The sequence below is a fragment of the Furipterus horrens genome, unplaced genomic scaffold (genome assembly GCF_987537825.1).
Source record: "Furipterus horrens unplaced genomic scaffold, mFurHor1.1.pri manual_scaffold_12, whole genome shotgun sequence".
Classification (NCBI taxonomy): Eukaryota; Metazoa; Chordata; class Mammalia; order Chiroptera; family Furipteridae; genus Furipterus; species Furipterus horrens.
Genome location: NW_028327182.1, coordinates 67,922,727 through 67,944,451, shown reverse-complemented (window position 1 = coordinate 67,944,451; position 21,725 = coordinate 67,922,727). Strand labels below are relative to the sequence as shown.

Here is a 21,725-nt window from a genome sequence, read left to right as displayed (position 1 = left end):
GTTTTTCAATGCCTATCATATACAGAGAAAGAAAAAACTCTCAACCTTCTCTCTATGAGTCTATTTCTATTTTGTTTGTTAGTTCAGTTTGGTCATTAGATTCCACATATGAGTAAAATTATATGTTATTTGTCTTTCTCCGACTGGCTTATTTCACTTAGTACTGTTCTCCAGGTCCATCCATGCTGTCCCAAAGGCTGACAGCTCTGGGAGGGCTGTTAGAAGGTGGAGGCATTGAGCAAAAAGAAAAATGATTCATGGACATGGACAACAGTGTAGTGATTGTTGGAGGGGAGGAAGGTGGTCTGAGGTGGAAGAGGTATAAGAGGAATAAATGTTAATGGAAAAATGCAATAAAAAGAAATGAAAATTTAAAAAAATTTAAAAATGTTACATATTTAATACAAGGGGGAAGAAAAGACTAACAAGAAAAACAAGAGTTCTTTATTAGAATATTCTAGAAAATAAAAGGGAAATTTAAACCTAGAGTAGAAATGCTGAATGACCAACAAAGAAGCACATTTTCTAATCAGAAGAAAATAAAAGGTGGAAACAGAATCCTGAAGCTCGATATGGAAGAAGGCAAAAGGATGAAACAACTTTGAAGATTACTAGGAGGAAGAACATGAAATTCTAGAAAGTGAAGTGAAAGCTGCCCTACAAGTATTGGAAAGAAGTAAATCACCAGGAGTAGATAGGATGCCCATAGAATTATTTCACAGCACATAGATTGAAACTCTCAAAATTCTAACAAGAATATGTCAATATATATGGAAACAAAACAATGGCCTACAGACTGGACGCATTTTAATAGACATCCCAGTTTACAAGAGGAGATGCCAAGGAGTGCAGTTACTGTAAGACCATTGTTCTCATATCCCACGCAAGTAAAGTGGATGTTTAAGCTGGATTCTAATTGTGAATATTCATTGGATACTTGGATGCTCCAAAGAATTTTAGAAGGTTAGTTTATGTTTTATAGACAACAGTAAAGCCTTTGACTTCATGAATCATGGAAATCTTGCGTTGCTCTGAAGGAATGGACATGCCTCAGCATTCAAGTGTCCTGAGGAGGAACCTGTATCATGGGCAGGAAGCTACTGTTAGGACAGAATAGGAAAAGACTGAATGATTTCCTGTAGGCAAAGGTATCAGACAAGGATACATTTCATTTCCCTATATGTTCAATCTGTATGCAGAACATATCATATGAAAAATGAATAGACTCAGAGGAAAGAGTGAAAATTGTTGAAAGAACTATCAATGGCTTAAGGTATGTAAATGACACCATCTTATTGGCAGAAAGTAACAATTATTTGAAATGACTTTTGATGAAAGTAAAAAAATGTATTAAAGCAGGACTATATTTAAACATCAAGAAGACAAAAATCATGACTACAGAAGAAATACACAACTTTACTATAGACAATGATACTGAAAATGTTAAAGATTTTGCTTACCTTGGTTCAGTCATCAATTCAAATGGTGACTAAAGTCAAAAAATAAAGAGAGAACTGAGTCTCGAACAGTGATGGAAGAATTGGGAAAGATCACCAAGAGTAAAGATGTGTCATTAGAGACCAAGGTTAAGGTCATTTGCATTCTCATGTTGGCAATTGTTATGTATGGACATAAAAGTTGGACTGTGAAGAAAGCTGATAAGGAAAAAAGAATGAATTCATTTAAAATATGGTGTTGGAGGATAGCTCTACCGATGCCCTGAACCATCAGAAAGACAAACAAGTGGGTCTTAGAGCAAATTAAGCCCGAAACATCACTGGAGGCAAAAATGACAAGCTTTAAAAATGTAATGGAGGGTCATGCACTAAGTTCAGGATGGGATTCACCTCAGTGTAGCAGGCAGGTACAAGATCACACCTGGGATATTTATTTCTCTAAAAATATGCTGCCAGAGCAAATATGGTAAAATGATAATGTTTACTGAAGTTGGGTGTTTCATTAATGATTGTTGCTTTTTTCTAAGTTTATAATATTCCATAACCAAGTATTTTTGAAAATCACATACATACTTTATCAAAATCCCAGATAAATGTTGGGTTCTGATGATTCAATCTAATCTCTTACATATTTTAGGTAGCATCTTTCTATTAGAGTCAGAATTGATATTCAAGATACTGACCTTAATAAAAGGAATATTATAATAATAATACCAAGCACTTTCTTAGTACTTGCTATATTGCAGGTAGCATGCTTGACATTTTACATATATTCTCTTATCAATCTGCAAAACTAACTGCTACTTTCTATACCCACATGTTAAATAACAGACATGGGTTTTATATCTAGGTCTTTTGTTTCTTTAATTTAAAGAATCTAATTGAATTAATGTTAAAATTCTCTTTTAAAAAAATATGTTTTATTGATTATGCTGTTACAGTTGTCCCAATTTCTTTTCCTTCTGCTCCCTTCCACAGGGTGGCCCCCTCCCTCCAGTTGTCCCCCCTTTTTAGTCCATGTCCACTGGTTGTGCATATAGTTCTTCTCAACATCTTTCTCTCTACTCCATTCCCTCCTACTATGCTTCTTAATTCATGCACCATCTCCCTCCCTTTCCCCCTTCCCTCTCCCTGCTGACCTCCCCCCAGTATGTCTCCTATACCTATAGTTCATTTTCCACTCTCGTTGCCTATTTAGTTTGCCATTGTTTCGATTCACTAGCTTCTGTTGTTGGTTCTTGTGATGCAGTTTTCATTTTAATGCCATAGTTTTGATCCTCCTTCTTCTAAACCAGTCCCTTTAACATCTCGTATAACAGTGGTTTGGATCTAATGAACTCCTTCAGTTTTACTTTGTCCTGGAAACACTTTCTCTGCCCTTCTATTCTGAATGACAGTTTCTTCGCTGGACAGAGTATTCATGGTTGTAGGTTTTTGATTTTCATTACTTTGAATATTTCTTCCCAGTGCCTTCTTGCCTGCAGGGTCTCCTTTCAGAAATCAGCTGATAGTCTACTTGGGACCCCTTTGTACATAATTCTTTTCTTCTCTCTTGCTGCTTTTAAGATTCTTTCTTTATCTTTAATTTTTGACAATTTGATTATAATGTGTCTTGGAGTGGTTCTCCCTGCTTCCAGTTTTTTTGGAACTCTCTGTGCTTCCTGGACCTGTAAGTCTATTTCCTTCCCCAAGTTCGGGAAGTTCTGCTTCATTATTTTTTCACATAATTTTTCAATTTCTAGCTCTTCTTCTTCCCCCTCTGGCAATCCTATAATTCGAATGTTTGTTCACTTATAGCTGTCCCAGAGGTTTCTGATCCTCTCCTCACATTCGTTACTTTTTGTTTCCTTTTTCTGCACTGGTTGACTGTTTGTTCCTTCCCTATGTTCTAATTTGTTGATTTGATCATTGGTTTTCATTTCCTCACCACTTGTCTTGTATGTGTTTTTGTTCATTTCAGTATGACTAGCTTTCTTTTCTTCCCTGTCTTGTTCCAAATCTTTTGTTAATTCTGTAAGCCACCTTATGACTATAGCTCTGAACTGAACCTCAGAAATATTTCCTATTTGTTCATTGGTCAGGTCCCACATCTGCTGCCTGGTGAATTGCATCACTGGGACTTCAGTCGTGGTCTGCTTCATCCTGACAGTTTTGTGTTTAACTTTGCTTCCTGGGCGGGCTACAGGGGGTGGAGCCCCGTGCATTCGTCACTACCTGGTGACCGGCGGCAAATCAGCGACCTTTTACACTGCACTGTGGCACTTTGTATGTGTGTGGGGTCCAAGATGGTTTCTTTCTGTTATTCTCCTCTGAGAGACCAGGATCCATTTCCCTGCCCTCTGGGCCTCACTATACAAGGCAATGGGGGTGCTGCCCTTCTCAGCGTTGGAATTGTGAGCTGTGGGGTCTTGATTGCAGCTAGGATTGCTCCCCTGGTGCTTCTCGCAGTCCCACTGCTATGCCATCTGCTACCACAGACAAGACCAAGTTTTCTCGCCCCTCCTACCCATATGGACGAGCACCGCTGGTTTATAACTTCATACATTGTGCTTCTATGTAGTTTTATTTTCTGGAATTTTTGGTTATTTTGTTTTGAGGTAGTTGTATTCCTTTTTAGTTGTAGAGGGAGACTGAGCATGTCAGTCTAAGCTTCCATCTTGGCTGGAAGTCAGTCATTGGTTCTGTTTGTTCAACTTTTTACTTGTTGCTAGGACAGAGTGATGATTTCCAAGTTACTCACATGCTGGACTCTCAGAATCAGTGTAGAGCGTGTCAGGGACCTTGGGCGACCCACTCTCCCATGGACATTGTGGTAGAAGCTGTGTTGGAAGTTTGAACATCTGGAGTAAGTAAGTGGCTTTAAAATTCTTAAGTTAACTAGAATTATACTTAACCACATTCTTTCAGTTGCATTGTTACTCACTTGCTTATGCAACGGTGTTGGCTCATTGCAGCTTTCCCATCTGAAAGGTGAGCATGCAGAGATATCAAAGACCTTTCCTTCTTTAAAAACATATCACAATTCTGATTTCTCATTCTTTTAATATTTCTGAAAATTGAATTCTCTTCATTGATAACAGTCAAACATCTTCAGTAGGAAAACATTATGTATTTGAATACATTTAGGACATATATGTATGGTACAATTTTATGAAAAAAATACAAAATACAGGATTTGGTTTTGTTGCTTATGTTCTAACGTCCTATATACCTATATAGGATATGTCCCTTTTCTGTGGAAAAGGCTGTCATTTAACTCATTATCAAGTTAATTCACTGCTTTCAATTCTTGCACATAATGTGGAAGTCATGAGTGGTGCATACTGATTCAACGAAATTGCAACTGTGTGAAAGAGCTCCTAAGTTAGATCTCCGTCTGTTTGTAGCTTCTAAATGTAATACACGTATATTTCCTTTTGAAATGGTTATCTAAATTTTATTTCCTACCATATGCTTTAGAATTCTCTCTTAATGATTAAACTAAATGTCTAGATTTAGTTATTTTATCTAACACACTTTCCTTTCCAAGTCACAGTATATTTCAAAGCAGTCTTTGTAACACATAAGTGGAATATAGAAAGAAAGCATTTGGTTTATTTAGTGCCCTGCAACTCTTCATTCTGTTGATATGTGACATTACAAAAAGGCTTATTTGATTGTTCAGTAAAACAAACCACATAACAATTTATTTTTTGATGTGGATCAATTGCATATTGATTATGTTATGGCTTCCAATGGCAGCTGTTTCTGGAGTGGGCTATATATATATTAAGCTCTTGGGTGCCAAAATGTCACTGTTTTATCAGACACCATCAATAATTTCTTACAATGAACAGCTGAATCTGACATATATTAATAAAAAAATGTATGCTTTTATAAAGAACAAAAGTATATAAAAAAGCCTTGTCAAGAAATATGATAAATGCCTGTAATGAAAATCAAAGATCACAAACCACCCCATAGTACTGTGAAGAATAGACAGCTGAGACGAATAAAATGGCATGAAGGGAAAGTTGATAAAGTTAAAATGAGATGTAAATACAAATAAATTATGGTCATGTGGAAAAAGAAAACATCTCATTTTTCAATGTCAAGTGTGGACCCTTAACCAGATGTGCAACTAGCAATTTTATGCCAATGGCAAGCACTCAACATTTATTTTATCCAAACCCGTCTGGTACCCTCCTGCCTTCAGGACACCCCTCCTGCACTATTTATGCTTTTGCTCTATTTATAATCCACGGGCTTCCTGTGTTACCTGGCCTCCTGCATCAGCAGAGGACTGCAATCACAGCAAAAAAAAAAAAATGCTACAAAATCATTCTGGGTTGGAAGATATTCTCATTATTACATTCACTGCTGAGTCTTCCACCATTGAGTTATTGCTAAGAAACTATATCATGCCAAGAGGCTCCAATTTTTTAAAAAGTTATTTTACATTGCATAAAATGTCAAATAGGTAAGTGGCATATTATTTTTGATAAATGCTGTCAAATTCTAAAATCAATCTGAAGTGGCTTCTATAACCTATGAAATTCCAGATTTGCGTACTTGGATGTACCCACACCAGGGCCAGTATGTGGAATTCCATGATGTCACACATTCACTGCTGGTTTTATTCATGCTGAGTGCTTTGGAAGGTCATGATTATTTTATCTTGGTTCACAGAATGGACCTACCAAACCTTTTATATAAGGAGCATAAATTAAATGGGCTCAGCCACATTTGTGATACAGCTAATGTATCAATTTTCACTACTTTCAAATATTTTAAGTAAAATTGATTTTATTACATTTAAAAGCCATGATATTTTACAAGTTAATAAAATTAATAAAAGTAATGATGCAACTGAATATCAATTATATTTTTTATATTGCATACTATGAAGAAAGAAACCATTATTTATCAAACTAGTGTCAGTCAAAAATCCTTATTTGCAAGGAATGAAAACTAACTCTGGGCATCTTAACAGTTAGAAGCTTTACTGGAAGACAAACAGTGACATGAAGTTAGAAGGAAAGATCTGGCAAACTGGACAAACCAAGATGGTTGCAGTGGCTGGTAGTAGACATATGCTGACCAACATCTTTTGCCACTGTAGGGAGCCACCATGTCCAGATGTGACCCCCATGGCAACATCTATTTTGTTCTTTCCATTATGTGTCTCTCGCTCCATAATCCATGGTTGATAGATTGACTGAGCCTATCTCAAATGTATTTGTATAGTTATCAATGGAGAGAGTAAAACGAAGTCTCTACCTTTAAAATTTCACTGTGGTAGGTGAAAACTTAAATATGTGACTGCCAGTTAAAAAAATTATAAATGTTTTAGATTTCTGTCTTGAACCAGAAATTCTTCAAATGTTATTATAAAGTTGAATAGACTACTGCATTTCTTTTAATGGCTTATGGTAAGTTCATTCTCAGAAACAGGACATACAATGTTGACACCCATTCAAACTGTAGACTCTGAATTTTCCCTATAATTTTGGGAAAATTACTAAATCTATTTCCTGCTTTCTTTATCTACAAGAATTCCCATATATTTTATCTTATTTAAAGAGATTTTATTAAAATCAGTCATGATGTTAAAATATAGACATTCTCAAAAAGGGACTATTCAATTTTTTAGTCAACATTTAATTTTACTGCTGTATGTCAAGTCAGTTCAACTGATTTTATAGAATTCCTATTTAATTGCATTAGTAGAAAATATGAAATGCAATATGCCTGTATATGTCCATATTTCCTCTATACCTGTCACACAAGAGGTATTTATGCTGAAAGATGTGTGGCCGTTAAGTGCATAGTTTCTCATAATTTGTATAGCTTTTCAACAGTGAGGAATGTGTCCTACCATGAGAATGCATGCCCACACTTTTGCATGGAATAAAATAAGACTGGTTTTTCATTCCCTTGGAAAAAAAATGCATTGTGAAATTACTGAAGGCAGAGAGGTTTGCATTTTAAAACAGGCCTCCGTTGAAAATTAGGAATGGAAAATTATTTCTGATGACCTTTTCCATTTCCCTTTGCTTCTTGGTCAAGTCAATGAAAGATCAGGGGAAAAGTTACAGAGATGTCTATTTGATGTATCTTTTTTCAATATTAACCCTTTCCTCTATGAACCACATTATAGTGAAAATCTTGAGAAGGATGTCAGGTGACCTATCATTATGCTCTAAAGTACAAGAGTCAACCCTGTAATAAAAATCAAACAAATGTTCATTACAAGGAGACTCCCCTGTGAATTATCTTAGATAAAGCATCTGTAATGCTTATAAGGTAAAGTAAATGTATCTCTAAGGAATAGAGGGGAGATTAAGACAATCTATTATTGCAACCAATCTGCATTTCCTTTCTATTACAGTGTCTATATATCAGTGTAAATGATTTCAGTAGATTACTTCCTATAAGATTTTTTTAAGATTAAAATTATTGACTTTTCTCACTACCTCATCAGTGTTACTTAGAACATATCATCTGATAATAAGGCCATGCCTACATAATACCAAATATTGACATGCAAACTGATCATTAGCTGCATGGGGGATTTCATAAAAACATCTGAATACTTGACTAAGATTTTTAAAGATTTTTATGCAGATATTTGAAATAATAAAATTTGTATGGTGACTTCATACAAAATAAGAATCTTGTTGTTGTACTTTGAATATATTGATAATAAAGCCTGATATATTGATGCTTGTTGTACCTTGAACTCAAAGTCATATTTTTTAAAGATAATTATTGAAAACAACATTTTAAGCTGATAAAAACAGATATTACACTTGATCTTAGCCAAAAGGCTGAGAAGAATAAATGGTGATAGAAGGAGACTTGACTTGGGGTGGTGAACACACAATACAGTGTACAGTTGATGCGTTGTGGAATTGTGCACCTGAAACCTGTATAATTTTGTTAACCAGTGTCTCCCCAATAAATTCAATTAAAAGTAATAAAAGGAAACAGTATTTTAAAATTCAACAAACAAAATACTAAATTATATTACGTAAATCATATTTCTTTCTAGAAACACTAGTGGATATTTTTCTTGAAATAAATATTTTTACTTTGCTGAATTTTTAAGGCCAACCACATTAAGCATATATATGAAATCACTGAGTTACACTGAAACACAGTTTTGTGCACTCTCATCTCATTTCGATGTAACTGGGCTCTTATTACATGTCATATTTTAAATGAATTTAGATTACATGGAATTTGGAAGTAATAACTAAGATATAAATGGCATGCCATAAAACCACAGGTGCTTCAAGCATTTTATTTCCATGTGTTGTCACTTAAGAGTCCCCTAATTTTAGCTGAGGTCAAATGTGGAAAACATATTAACATCATTCAGTAAATTTAATATCATCTTCCCCTGACAGTTATTTTTTAAAAGACTACAACATAAATTACATTTACAATATTTATCATTTATTATTTTTTATTTGTATGGGACAAATTATTATTTTTTAAACCAGCAGAAAACTGGAGTCAGCTGAGATAGAAGAGAAAGAAGAATGTTGAGTCAGAGAAACTTAAGGCAGAGATGAGAGTAAGTTCCTTCTCTAGTCTGGTTAAAACATATGTTCTTGGTCACACCTTAATGAATCTCTTGTCATAATTTAATTTGTTTTTATGGTATATGTGAATATATAGGGGTCATTACCTGAGTGGTCTGACTCTCTCTCTGTCTCTGAAATGTTGTGGTCGCTGTCCCACTCACAGACAACCTGGAGAATTCCTCTTCTTCAGGTAAACCTATTGCAATCAATGCAAAGTAGTTAAGTTGCATGTATTTTCCCTGAATAAAGTAAGTTGTATACTTATTATAATAAACTAAAATTGTCATATTTTATGGATTGAAATGATAATAAGTTAAACATTAATTGAATAATAAAATTTTCTAAGAAAATATGGGAAAACAAAGTAGTGCTGCAGTTCCATTTAATAAAAGAATATACTGGCAAAAGAGAAAAAATGATAATGAAGAATTATGTCATCATAGCACAGAAGTGAGCCAAATTCAGCAAATAAGTATTAGGTGGGAGAAGAAAAACTTTTCTAGAAACTAAAAATTGTTCAATGGGGGAAAGAGAAATATATGGATGACAGAAAGTAAATGGATTCCTTGAGTTGTTATAGAAGACAGAGTTTGTATTTCATCTGTGGGGTTGCAAGGATGCAAAGAAAGGATTAGAAGATGTACAAGGCAAATCAAGTGTCAGATGGATTCTATAGACTATAGTTTACTTTACATACAAATTGAGGGAAGAGATTGGGTGGAATTCTATGAGGAAAAGGTCAGGGTAGCTGCCCATCCACAACAGACTAATTCATAACCAGCTATATAGAATGAACAGTGGATCTCAGGAAATTTACAACCCCTTCCACAAATAATAGAGAAGTATCTGTGAAGCACCAAAGGATTTTTATTAATTACCTTTTATTACAGAAGCTGAACTCCTGACACTTTGAGTTACATAATTCTCTGCTGTGGGTGCTGTCCAGTGCATCATAGAATTTTATCAGCACCCCTGGTCTCCACCCTAGATGCCAGTAGCACCTCCCCAGTGTGACAACCAAAAATGTCCCCAGAAATTGCAAAACATCCCCTGGGAAGCAAAATCATCCCTGGCTAAGAACCACTGTGAAAGAGAGATCAATATAATCACAATGACTTATTAATAAATATGAGTAAATAAAAAAATTACTACCCAAAAAATGAGTTCTACCCAGAGAACTTCAAATTCTGAAGTGATTGCTACTCTCATCTGAAATCATAATTAGCCAGTATGGTGTAACTGATTAAACATGTACATGATTCCTAAATTAAAATCCTTAGAAAATCACTGCATATTATTTCCAATTACAGCAGAGATTTAGATGCTCAGGGAAGTCAACAAAATCCTATCATCACATAACAAGGCCTCCCAATTGATCTTCGTTTTATGTGTACAAATCTTTGTATGGAAAGGTTAGCTTCATTGAGATTGGACAGACTATGGCCAGCACCTGAAAACTGATACACCTATGAATGGTAGGGGGAGGGTCATGTGCTGGAGAATGGGTCCCTGCCATAAGCAATAGCAATGTCTTTAGCTGGTTAGGAAAATACTGTATTAGAGACCATGGTAGCAAGTGTGGGAAAGCAGTTAGTGTTTGAGTGATCTGAAATCTAAACAGGTGGAAGGGAACATGAAAATCTAAGATTGGGCACAAGTTGGAATTCTGGCAACTAGATTAGCAGATAGTTGGCAATAAAATGTATGTCCAGGGAGCAGGGCACAGCAAAGTGTTTGAGGCTCACATAAAGGAAGGGTGTCATGGGGGGACAAAGGAAAGATTAACAAGCAAAATACATGTCTACTTCTAGAGAGTTTGGTTTACTGGATGTTTTACTGAAACCAGGAATCTGAGGCAGGAAAAGAAAATTGTAATCCATTTTTCAAAGCTAAATTATAAGTTAGAAGCTTACTCCTGCAATCAAAGCAGAAACTGTTTAGCGAGAATACACACTTAGAGCCAAATCAAGAGCACAATGTGCTTCATATAGTGTAAATTAAATAAAGTTAAGAAATATTTATGGTCAGCCTCTGAATAAAGTACTGGGAAATACAATAAAGAATAAAAATATTCTTTGTTCTTCAGAAGCTAAAATTTAACAAAAATAATCCTTAACTAGGACACACAACAGAATGACTTAAGGGGTAAACAGGAGAACAGGTAACATTGAGCAGATCTTGGAGAAAGAAGGGATTAATTCTAACTGAAGGAATTAGCAGAAATGTGGAGACAGTGGAGCTGCCAAAGGAACTGGGCCTTCTAGGATAAGAAAGATTTTAAAAGGTGAAGAGGGTTGAGAAGAACAAATGAGATAAGGCAATAAAGTGTGAGGAGACTGCTCCACATCTAGGGTAATGGCCTGTAAGAACTTAATATATTATTAAATGTCAACTGAGAGAGAGAGAGAGAGAGAGAGAGAGACCTGAGGAGGGATCTTGGAGAATGTGTTGGAAGGCAGAGTAGGTAAGGTGTTAAAAAACTTTACATTTCACAGAAAATTGGCAATATTTTGTAGTTAGTGGGAAGAACTGTACATTTCTGAGTAGGGATGTGACACCATTTTACTTAAGTGGTAAGTTAAAAGGCATTTCTTACCTGTTGACTAAAAGAAATCACTGACCTCAGAACCTGTGGCAGGGTCAACAGGACAGGGACAGACGGATTCAGTTTGGGAAAGGTGAACAAGGAGGAATGGAGAGGCAGGAGATGACAGGGGGAGTGTGAGGTAGAAGAGAGGGGTGCCAGAGACACTCTGTGAAACATCTCCTCCTTATAAAGGAGGAGGTGAGAAGAGTATCTGGAATGAGAAGTACTAGGTTGTAGAAAATAGGTGAGGAAAACTAATTATGGTTTAATATACTAAAGAGTGTGAACTAGATAAAATAAAGTAATAGCTGGGAAACACTGAGGTGCAAAGAAGGCCTGAGGGCAGGATTTTTTTTTAACCAACAGTATTTTATTTTGCTGCAGTACCTTTTAAGGCAAATGAGCTAAAAAGTACACCAAAGGCACAGACCATGAAGAAAGAAAGAAAGAAAAAAAAAGGATTAATGCTTTCATTCAAACATTAAAAATAATATATGTTAAAATATCATAAGATACAAATTTAAAAAAGTATAGAATATTTCAATACACTAAGTAAAAGGCTTTATTTTCTATTTATTTATTTTTTTATTTAGTGAATTGCTCCAAATTGGCTGTCTTGAATTTAAATGCATTTGCCACTTCATTTTTCAAGATGGATTTCATTTAATGTGTCATAGTGATTGATGGAAGCTCATTCAGAATATGTATAATATTTTTATTATAGTTTTTCAATTACAGTTGTCCCATTTTCCCCCCATTGCTCCCCCCTACCCAACCCACCCCTTCTCCCACAGTCATATTCCACCCCGTTGTCCATGTCCATGAGTCATTTATACATGTTCTTTGACTAAACCCTTCCCTTACTTATCCCCCTTCTCTCCTTTCCCTCTCCTCCCTGATAACTGTTATTCTGTTCCTTGTTCTATTTTGTTCACTTGTGTTGTTCCTTAGTTTCCTGTATTAGGTGATATCACATGGTATTTTTCTTTCATTGTCTGGCTTATTTCACTAAGCAAAATTCTCTCTAGTTCCATTCATGTTGTCGCAAATGACAGGAGTTCCTTCTTTCTTTCTGCTGCATAGTATTCCATTGTGTAAATGTACCACAGTTCTTTGATCCACTCATCTACAGATGGGCATTTAGGCTGTTTCCAGCAGTTAGCTATTGTAAATAGTGCTGCTATGAACATAGGGGTGCATAGGTTCTTTTGAATTGGGGTTTCAGGATTTTTTGGGTATAATCCTAGCAGTGGAATTGCTGGTTCAAAATGCAGTACCACTTTTAGTTTTTTGAGGTAATTCAATACTGTTTTCCATAGTGGCTGCACCAGTCTGCATTCCCACCGACAGTACAGTAGGGTTCCCGTTTCTCCATATCCTCGCCAGCACTTGTTGTTTGTTGATTTGTTGATGATGGCCATTCTGACAGGTGTAGAGTGGTATCTCACTGTGGTTTTTATTTGCATCTTTCTGATGGTTAGTGATGCTGAGCATTTCTTCATGTGTCTATGGACCCTCTGTGTATCCTTCTTGGAGAAGTGTTTGTTCAGGTCCTTTGCCCATTTTTTAATTGTGCTGTCTTTTTGGTGTTGAGATGTGTAAGTTATTTATATATTTTGGAAATCAATCCCTTGTCTAAGGTATCATTGGCAAATATGTTTTCCCATATGGTTGGTTTCCTTTTCATCTTGCTGATGTTTTCTTTTGCTGAGCAGAAACTCTTTAGTTTGATGTAGTCCCATTTCTTTATTTTTTCCTTTATTTCCCTTGCCTTAGGAGATGTATTAGTGAAAATATTGCTACGTGGGATATCTGAAATTTTCCTGCCTATGTTTTCCTTTAGGACTTTTATGGTGTCACAGCTTACATTTAAGTCTTTGATCCATCTTGAGTTTATTCTGGTGTGTGGTGTAAGTTGGTGGTCTAGTATCATTTTTTTGCACATCCCTATCCAGTTTTCCCAGCACCATTTGTTGAAGAGGCTCTTTTCACTTCATTTTATGCTCCTTCCACCTTTGTCAAATATTAGTTGACCATATTGGCCTGGGTTTATTTCTGGGCTCTCTATTCTGTTCCATTGATCTATATGTCTATTCTTATGCCAGTACCAGACAGTCTTGATCATAGTGACTTTGTAGTATAGTTTGATGTCTGGTATTGTGATTCATCCTACTGTGTTCTTCTGTCTCAAGATTGCTTTGGCTGTTTAGTGTCTTTTTTGGTTCCATATAAATTTTTAAAGTATTTGTTCCAGGTCTTTGAAATATGTCATTGGTATTATAATAGGGATTGCGTTCAATCTGTAAATCGCTTTGGGTAGTATGGACATTTTAATGATGTTGATTCTTCCCATCCGTGAACATGGTATTTGCTTCCATTTATTTGTATCTTCCTTAATTTCTTTCTTCGGTGTTACATAGTTTTCTGAGTACAGGTCTTTTATCTCTTTGGCTAAGTTTATTCCTAGGTACTTTATTTTTCTTGTTGCTATAGTAAATGGGATTTTTTTTTTTTTTTTTTTTTAGTTTCTATCTCTGATATATTATTGTTGGTGTACAGGAATGCTTCAGATTTCTGTATATTTACTTTGTACCCTGCGATTTTGCTAAATTCGCTCATTATGTCATTTAGTTTTTTAGTGGAGTCTATAGGGTTTTCTATGTATACTATCATGTCATCTGCAAATAATGACAGTTTTACTTCCGCTTTCCCAATTTGGATGCCTTTTATTTTTCTTTCTTGTCTGATTGCTGTGGCTAGAACTTCCAAGACTATGTTGAATAGGAGTGGAGAGAGTGGACATCCTTGTCTTGTTCCTGACCTCAGGGGGAATGCTCTCAGTTTTTGCCCATTGAGTATGATGTTGGCTTCAGGTTTCTCATCTATAGCCTTAATTATGTTGAGGTATACTCCCTCTATTTCTATTTTGCTGAGTGTTTTCAACATAATGGGTGTTGTACTTTTTCAGATTTTTTTTCTTCATCTATTGATATGATCATGTGATTTTTGTCTTTCATTTTGTTTAGGTGGTGTATTATATTTATTGATTGGAGAATATTAAACCATTCTTGCATCCCTGGGATGAATTCCACTTGATTGTGCTGTATGATCTTTTTAATGTGTTGTTGGATCTGGTTTGCCAATATTTTGTTGAGGATTTTAGCATCTATGTTAATCAGTAATATTGGCTTGTAGTTTTTGTTCTTTGTTGTGTCTTGACCTGGTTTTGGAATTAGGGTAATACTGGTTTCATAGAAAGATTTTGGGATTTTTCCCTCTTCTTGGATTTTTTGGAATAGTTTGAGAAGGGTAGGAGTTAGTTCTCTCCTAAATGTTTTGTAAAACTCACTCGTGAAGCCATCTGGTCCCGGGCTTTTGTGTGCAGGGAGATTTTGGATTACTGTTTCAATTTCACTCTTTGTTATTGGTGTGTTTAAGCTTTCTACTTCTTGATTCAGTTTTGGAAGATTATATGTTTCCAGAAATTTGTTCATTTCATCTAGGTTGTAAAGTTTCTTGCCATACAGTTGTTTATAGTAATTTCTTATAATCCTTTGTATTTCTGTGATATCGGTCATGATTTCTCCTTTTCATTTCTGATTTTGTTTATTTGGATCCTCTCTCTTTTTTTCTTGATGAGGCTGGCTATAGGCTTGTTGATTTTATTTATCTTTTCAAAGAACCAGCTCCTACTTTTGTTGATCTTTCAAATTGTTTGCTTAGTCTCTGTGTCATTTAATTCTGCTCTGATCTTGATGATATCCTTCCTACTTCTTGCCCTAGATTTTGTTTGTTGTTGTTGTTCTAGTTCTTGTAGCTTTAGGGTTAGATTTTTTATTTGAGATTCTTCTATTCTTTTTAGATAGGTGTATATTGCTATGAACTTTCCTCTCAGGACTGCTTTTGCTTTGTCCGATAGGTTTGGGGCTGTTGTGTGTTCATTATCATTAGTTTCCAGAAACTTCTTGGTTTCTTCCTTGATGTCATTGTTAACCCATTCATTATTCAATGTTATGTTATTCATTCTCCATAACTTTGGATGTCTTTGATTTTTTTTCTTGAGATTGATTTCTAGTTTCACGGCAATGTGGTCTGAAAAGATGCTTGATATAATTTCAATTTTCTTGAATTTGTTGAGGCTTGTTTTGTGTCTTATCATATGGTCTGTCTTTGAAAATGTCCCATGTGCATTTGAAGAGAATGTACATTTTGCTTCTATGGGGTGAAAAGTTCTATATATGTATGTATATTAGTTAAGTCCATTTGATTTAGTGTGTTGTTCAATGCCTCAATATTCTTGGTGTTCTGAAGATCTGTCTATTGTTGATAATGGCGTGTTAAAGTCCCCTACTATGAGTGTGTTGCTGTTGATATCCTTCTTGTAGTCTTCTAGTATTTTCCTTATATATTTGGGTGCTCCTATCTTGGGTGCATATATGTTTACCAGGGTTACATCTTCTTGATGGATTGTTCCATTTGAGTATTATGAAATGTCTTTCTTTGTCTCTTTTTATGGCCCTGCTGTGAAATCCGTTTTGTCTGATATAAATATTGCTACCCAAGCTTTTCTTTCATGTCCTTTTGCTTGGAATACTTTTTCCACCCCTTCATTTTTATTCTGTGTAAATCTTTTGTTTTGATGTGTGTCTCTTATAGATAGCATATATGTGGGTCATGTTTTCATATCCATTCCACTACCCTATGCCTTTTAATTTGAGTATTTAATCCATTTACATTTAAGGTTATTATTGACAGATTTTTATTAATTTCCCTTTGTACTTGTGTTCATCTCCCTCTCTCTTTTTCTTCTTTTACTTAAAACATCCCCTTTAGCATCTCTTGCAATACTGGTTTGATGGAGATGTATTCTTTTTGTCTTCATTTGTCTGAAAAACTCCTTATTTCACCATCCATTTTGAATGAGAGCCTTGCTGGGTAGAGTAGTCTTGGCTGTAGGCCTTTGTTTTTCATTGCTTGAAGTATTTTTTGCCATTTCCTTCTGGCTTGTAGTGTTTCTGCTGAGAAATAGATTGATAGCCTTATCAGCGCTCCCTTGTATGTTATTTGCTGTTTTTCTCTTGCTGCTTTTAGGATTCTTGCTTTGTCTTTCAATGTTGCCATTTTAATTATGATGTGCCTTGGAGTGGGACTTTTTGGGTTCATCTTCATTGGGACCCTCTGTGCTTCTGGACTTGCATGACTTTTTCTCTCATCAGGTTGGGAAAATTTTCTGTCATTACTTTTTCTGTCAGGTTTTTTATCCCTTGCTCTTCCTCTTCTCCTTCTTATATCCCTATGATTCTAATGTTATTTAGTCTCATGTTGTCCTGCAGTTCTCTTAAACCCTCTTCATCCTTTTTAAATATATTTTTTCATTTTATTGTATTGTCTGGGAATTTTTTTACATCATCCTCTAACTCACTAATCCAATCCTTTGCTTCATTTAGCCTGCTTTTGATTGATTCTACTGTGTACTTCAGTTTAGAAATTGTATTCTTCATTTCTTCCTGGTTCTTATTAATAATTTTTATGTATTTTTTACACTGGTGTAGTTCTCTGTAAGTTCCTTGTAGCTTCCCTGCAATTCTTTGTAGTTCCCTTGGAGTTTCTTGTAATTTCCCTGGAGTTTGTCATCATTTTCTTTGAGATTGTCAACTACATTGAGCTTCTTTATCACCATTCTTTTAAATTCCATGTCTGATAGTTGGCTTATGTCTATTCCATCTAGCTCTGTTTCAGGGGATTCCTCTTTTCCTTTCATTGGGAGGTTGTTTCTGTGTCTTCCTATTTTAAATTCTACTTATTTGTTTTTGTTTATTAGATTTGTCTGCTTTGATTCCTGCCTTCATGGTATGAGATTCTTTACAGGAGACCTGGGGGACTCAGTGGTGCAGTCTCTTTGATCTCCTGAGCCTGACGCTTTCAGGATGCACTTTATGCCATTTGTTTAAGCTGCCTGGTTGTATTTCAGTTACTCTTTGGTGGATCCTTCCCTCTGGCTAGTTGATTGAGAGTCACTCTGCCCACCTTGTCTTGAATTCTTTTGTGGAGATGCTGTTAAAACATAAACGCACAACCCACCCACAAATATACCCCCCACCCACAATCCAACTATCGGCAGCAAATGAGCCAGTATTAATATAAATGTAGAGAGGTTAAGACTATTATACTATAGGATAAACAGATAAGGGTTGTTTTAAATGAAAGAAAGATGATTTTTGAGAGGGAAGGTGATAGAATAATAATAGTAGAATGTAGGGTCCAGGCTATGCAAGACAGTAAGTAATATTTACATTGTATGTTAAAAAAGAGAGGGAAGAATGCAGAATGAAGTGAGAAAGTGGAAGTGTATAGTATTAGGTTTATATAGCAGTTACATGCTTTATGTTTAGTGTGGAAGGGAGGATAACAAAACAGAAAAACAAACAAACAAAAGTTAAAGAAGTATAGGAGGGAGAGAAGGTAGGAAACAGATTAAAGAAATAGTTTTTAAAAAGGGAAGAAAAAAAGGGAGAGAAAACAAAAGGGAAGAGAAAAAACAAAAGGAAAGGGAAGAAAAGAAAAAAAATTGGAAGAAAAGAAAAGAAAAGAAAAGAAAAAAGTTTTACTCAGTTCAACCTTTGGACTCAGTCTTCTTTTTCTGGATCCACACCTGGTCAAAATTCCATGGATTTCAAATCTTTTCTGGCTGGCTGGCTGTGAGGAGATCTGCCTGGTTTCTGTGGCTGTTTTTCTCTTACTCGTGGGCCTGCTGCAGCTTTCTGCTATGAGCTGCACTGCGTTGGGTCTCTCCCCACTTGTCCTGTGGCACCCTCCAGCAATCCTCAGGCTTGTCTAGCACGTTGTTCTGCCAGTAAGCTGGTGTGCATGTCCCTAGTCCCCGCCCAGCCTTGGATCCTGTCTTCGCTCTTCCTCCCAAAAAGTCTCTGTGCTCCAAGACGTAGCACCGGGCTGCATCTGTCCCTGGCTGTCAGAGTCTTATTGTTCGCCTGTGCAAACTGCTTGCCTGCCTGGGGTCCCTACTGAGGCTGCATTTTTGCTGCAGGTTTCCTGTATGGGCCCCTCTCCCTGGCTCAGTTCCACTTCCTTGTTTGGTGGTGCCGTGATGCGCAAGCTCGGGCTGCAGGGTTGCCAGCCAAGAGTTGCCAGGCTGCGCGGCCCAGTGACTGGGCTGGGGGGCTCAGCGATTCCTTTTGTGAGCATGGGCAAGCTTTCTGCCCTCTTTCACGCTGCTCCCACACTCCTTATTTGTGCTCTCTGAAATCCGCACTCACTCACTCTTCTCTGTGTTTGTACTCCTGTTTTTCTTAAAGCATCCTACAAGTCAAATAAAGGTCCTATCTTCATATTTTAAAATTTGGGCAAAAAATATGTATGGAAAATTTAAGTGAATATAAATGATCACTAAACAGTAAATATATTCATTTTTATTAAGCATTCAGAGAAATGCATATAAGACTATAATAACTTACCTATTTTATTTTTCAAGATAACAAATATTTCAAAACATTTCATAATATAAATTTGATACATATATGAAAGTAAAGAGAATATGTAGTAAAATTCCATGTATTCATTACCAAGCTTTGGAATTTTCATTATTTTAATCTTGTTTCATCTACTCATTATCTTTAAAAAATTTTTCAAAAATTTTTAAAAATTTCAAAATTAATTCATGTGTAAATTATTGTGCACATGTCCCTAACTGATAAAGATATATATATTTTCAACATAGCAAGGATTTCCTCATGCAGCTAAGGCGAACACAGTTATGCGTAGACTCCAGGAAAGCCCCAAAGTCTTGGGGATAGGAAATTCAACTGTGCAATTCCATTGTTGGGAGACATTTAAGGTTAACCTGGAACCACTTATTTGTGGACTTCCATTAGAAGGTAGGCTTCCATAACAAAATGATTGCTCACACATATTTATGTACTTGCTCTAGTTGTCTCATGGCCACAACCTTTTCCTCAAACCAGGCTCTGAGATGATAATTTTCCTAGTTTAAACTTTTTCCTTCCTCAACATATTCTTCCTACAGCAGCAACAGTGTGCTTCAAAGTGTAAAACACATCTGTTCAATATAAAACTTTCATTTTAAAAGCCTTACTTGCCCAAATTATAGGAAGGGCTAAGGTCCTCTGAATCCCTCCCCTACCCAGATTCCGACCTCTTCTGCTCCAAGAAAGCATGCTGAGGCTTGGGGGAAGGCATTCCTCACACATTGACCTGAACCTTGTAATAGATACCAGCACTCCGAACAATGCACTGCCCTTCACTGGAGCTGGGCAGTGGGGCAGTTGGGAAGTCATTAGCCTTGATCCAGGGTCCAGGCAGGGGAAGGGGGTTCTGCACTCCCTCTCCTTGCATAGTGGGTGCTGTTCAGAGCATTGTAAATTAAACCTTCCCCAGGACATTCAGGAGGAATGTCCTGTAGAACATTTTTATCAGTTATCATGTGGATTCAGACCCTTCAGATTTGTAAAATGATTTTGAAAAAATCTGAGACACTGAGATCATGAAGTCTGCATGCAAAGTACAATGAGTTTATGTAAAGTCTTCTACCAACAGAAGAATGGACAGACTTTAGAGGGTGGCTGTGACACTGCATTTTATATGCTTAACCAGTTAGAATCTTCTAGTCAAATTCCCTGTTATTTAATATTTCTATTTTCAATAGAAATGGGGTTTGGATACTTTTTTTATGTCTTCCCTGATCTAACTCCAGCCTTCTCTTGGTTTCTATGAAACTGGACATTTGTGTTCTCCTATCTCTTTGATCACCTATTCTGTATATCCACATCTGCTCTTCTCAAGACATATTTCTCAAAGTTTGGCATTCTGCATGGTTTTGTGGTAAGAGTTTTTTTTCATTTCTATTCATACTTTTTCCTCAGATGCTATAAACCATTCCCATTTCTCAAGCTTCCTTTAAAATTTTCCTTTCCTATCTTTCCATCTTGGAATCATTGTCTAAATTCCAAAACTATAATCAGCATTTTTGTAACAATCATTTATAGCCAAAAATCCTTCTTAGCTCTTGAACTCCAAAACCTACTCACAGAATTAATGTCCTCTTAGAACTTTCTTTTTTCTCTGTTAATGAGTGCACTATTCTCCATTTTTAGTCTCAAATTCTTGGAGTTATCCTTCTCTCACTTTTCCTTTTCTCTTAAACTGATACATTCTTTAAAACTATTGCTGGGTGTACACAGTTTGTAAAGGCTCAAGTGGAAGAACACAAAATTTGTACTCTGAACTTAAAAGTTTTGTCCCATTGTTTACCCTGAATAATGCAATCAGGTAAATGTCTCAAAAATAGCAGATAGTGCCCCCTCCAAACAAGAACAACCTTTCAGAGACATTATTTGAATTGGTGTCCCATGCCTATACACTCTAAACACTTTCTTTCCTAACTTATTTGCTTAACTTACCTATTTTATCAAAGCAACCCATTCACATTCCAGCCCAAAGACATCAAGTGGTACATTTTCTCAAATGAAAGGTGTTCCCTTCTTTCTTGTCTGGATCTTATTTGTTTTGAAAATCCCAAACTTCACCATGAAATGTCTTTAACTATCCCAGCCCATAAGAATCTCTTGTTCTATATGGAGGCAATAGAGAATTATTATTTATGTGGTTAATTTGATACTGTCACTGGCTGCCCTATTTTGTGATCTCTTTTGGTATGCATTGTCAACATTTTATGTATTTTCTATCATTTTATGTACCTGCTCACAAAGGGCATGCCTTGAGTTGCTTACATTTCCTATTACTTCCCATGCATAGCACAATGCCTGCATGCAATGAGTGCTTAATAAATGCTTCGACTGACTGATGTGTATCTGGCTTTCATTAGCCTTTCTCCTTCCATTCTGCTCTTTAGCATTTCAATCCAGGCCATTTTGAACTCTGACTTCTCAACCACAATGGAAGAAATTTAATAAAATAAAATCCAAATTAGAAATTATTTAATATTATTTCAAAATATTTTTAACTAGAAGGAGGAGTGGGCCAGGGCTTTCTTAATGCCTGAGGAGCTTGCTTTCTTTGCAAAGTTACCTTCTGTTGTTCAAAATAGGTAACTGCACAATATGCCAGATTGTCAAG

General features: G+C 36.0%; 1 protein-coding gene and 1 pseudogene across 1 annotated transcript in view; both read right to left on the bottom strand.

Annotated features, from left to right (window-relative positions):
* MYO16 (myosin XVI) overlaps positions 1-21,725 on the bottom strand; it is a 654,868-nt gene that overhangs the window by 24,597 nt on the left and 608,546 nt on the right. Inside the window, exon 35 of the mRNA XM_090257968.1 lies at positions 9,133-9,224. Coding sequence (XP_090114094.1) covers positions 9,133-9,224 — 92 coding nt within the window. The remainder of the gene's footprint in view (positions 1-9,132; positions 9,225-21,725) is intronic.
* On the bottom strand, positions 8,159-8,278 carry LOC149996310 (U2 spliceosomal RNA; annotated as a pseudogene).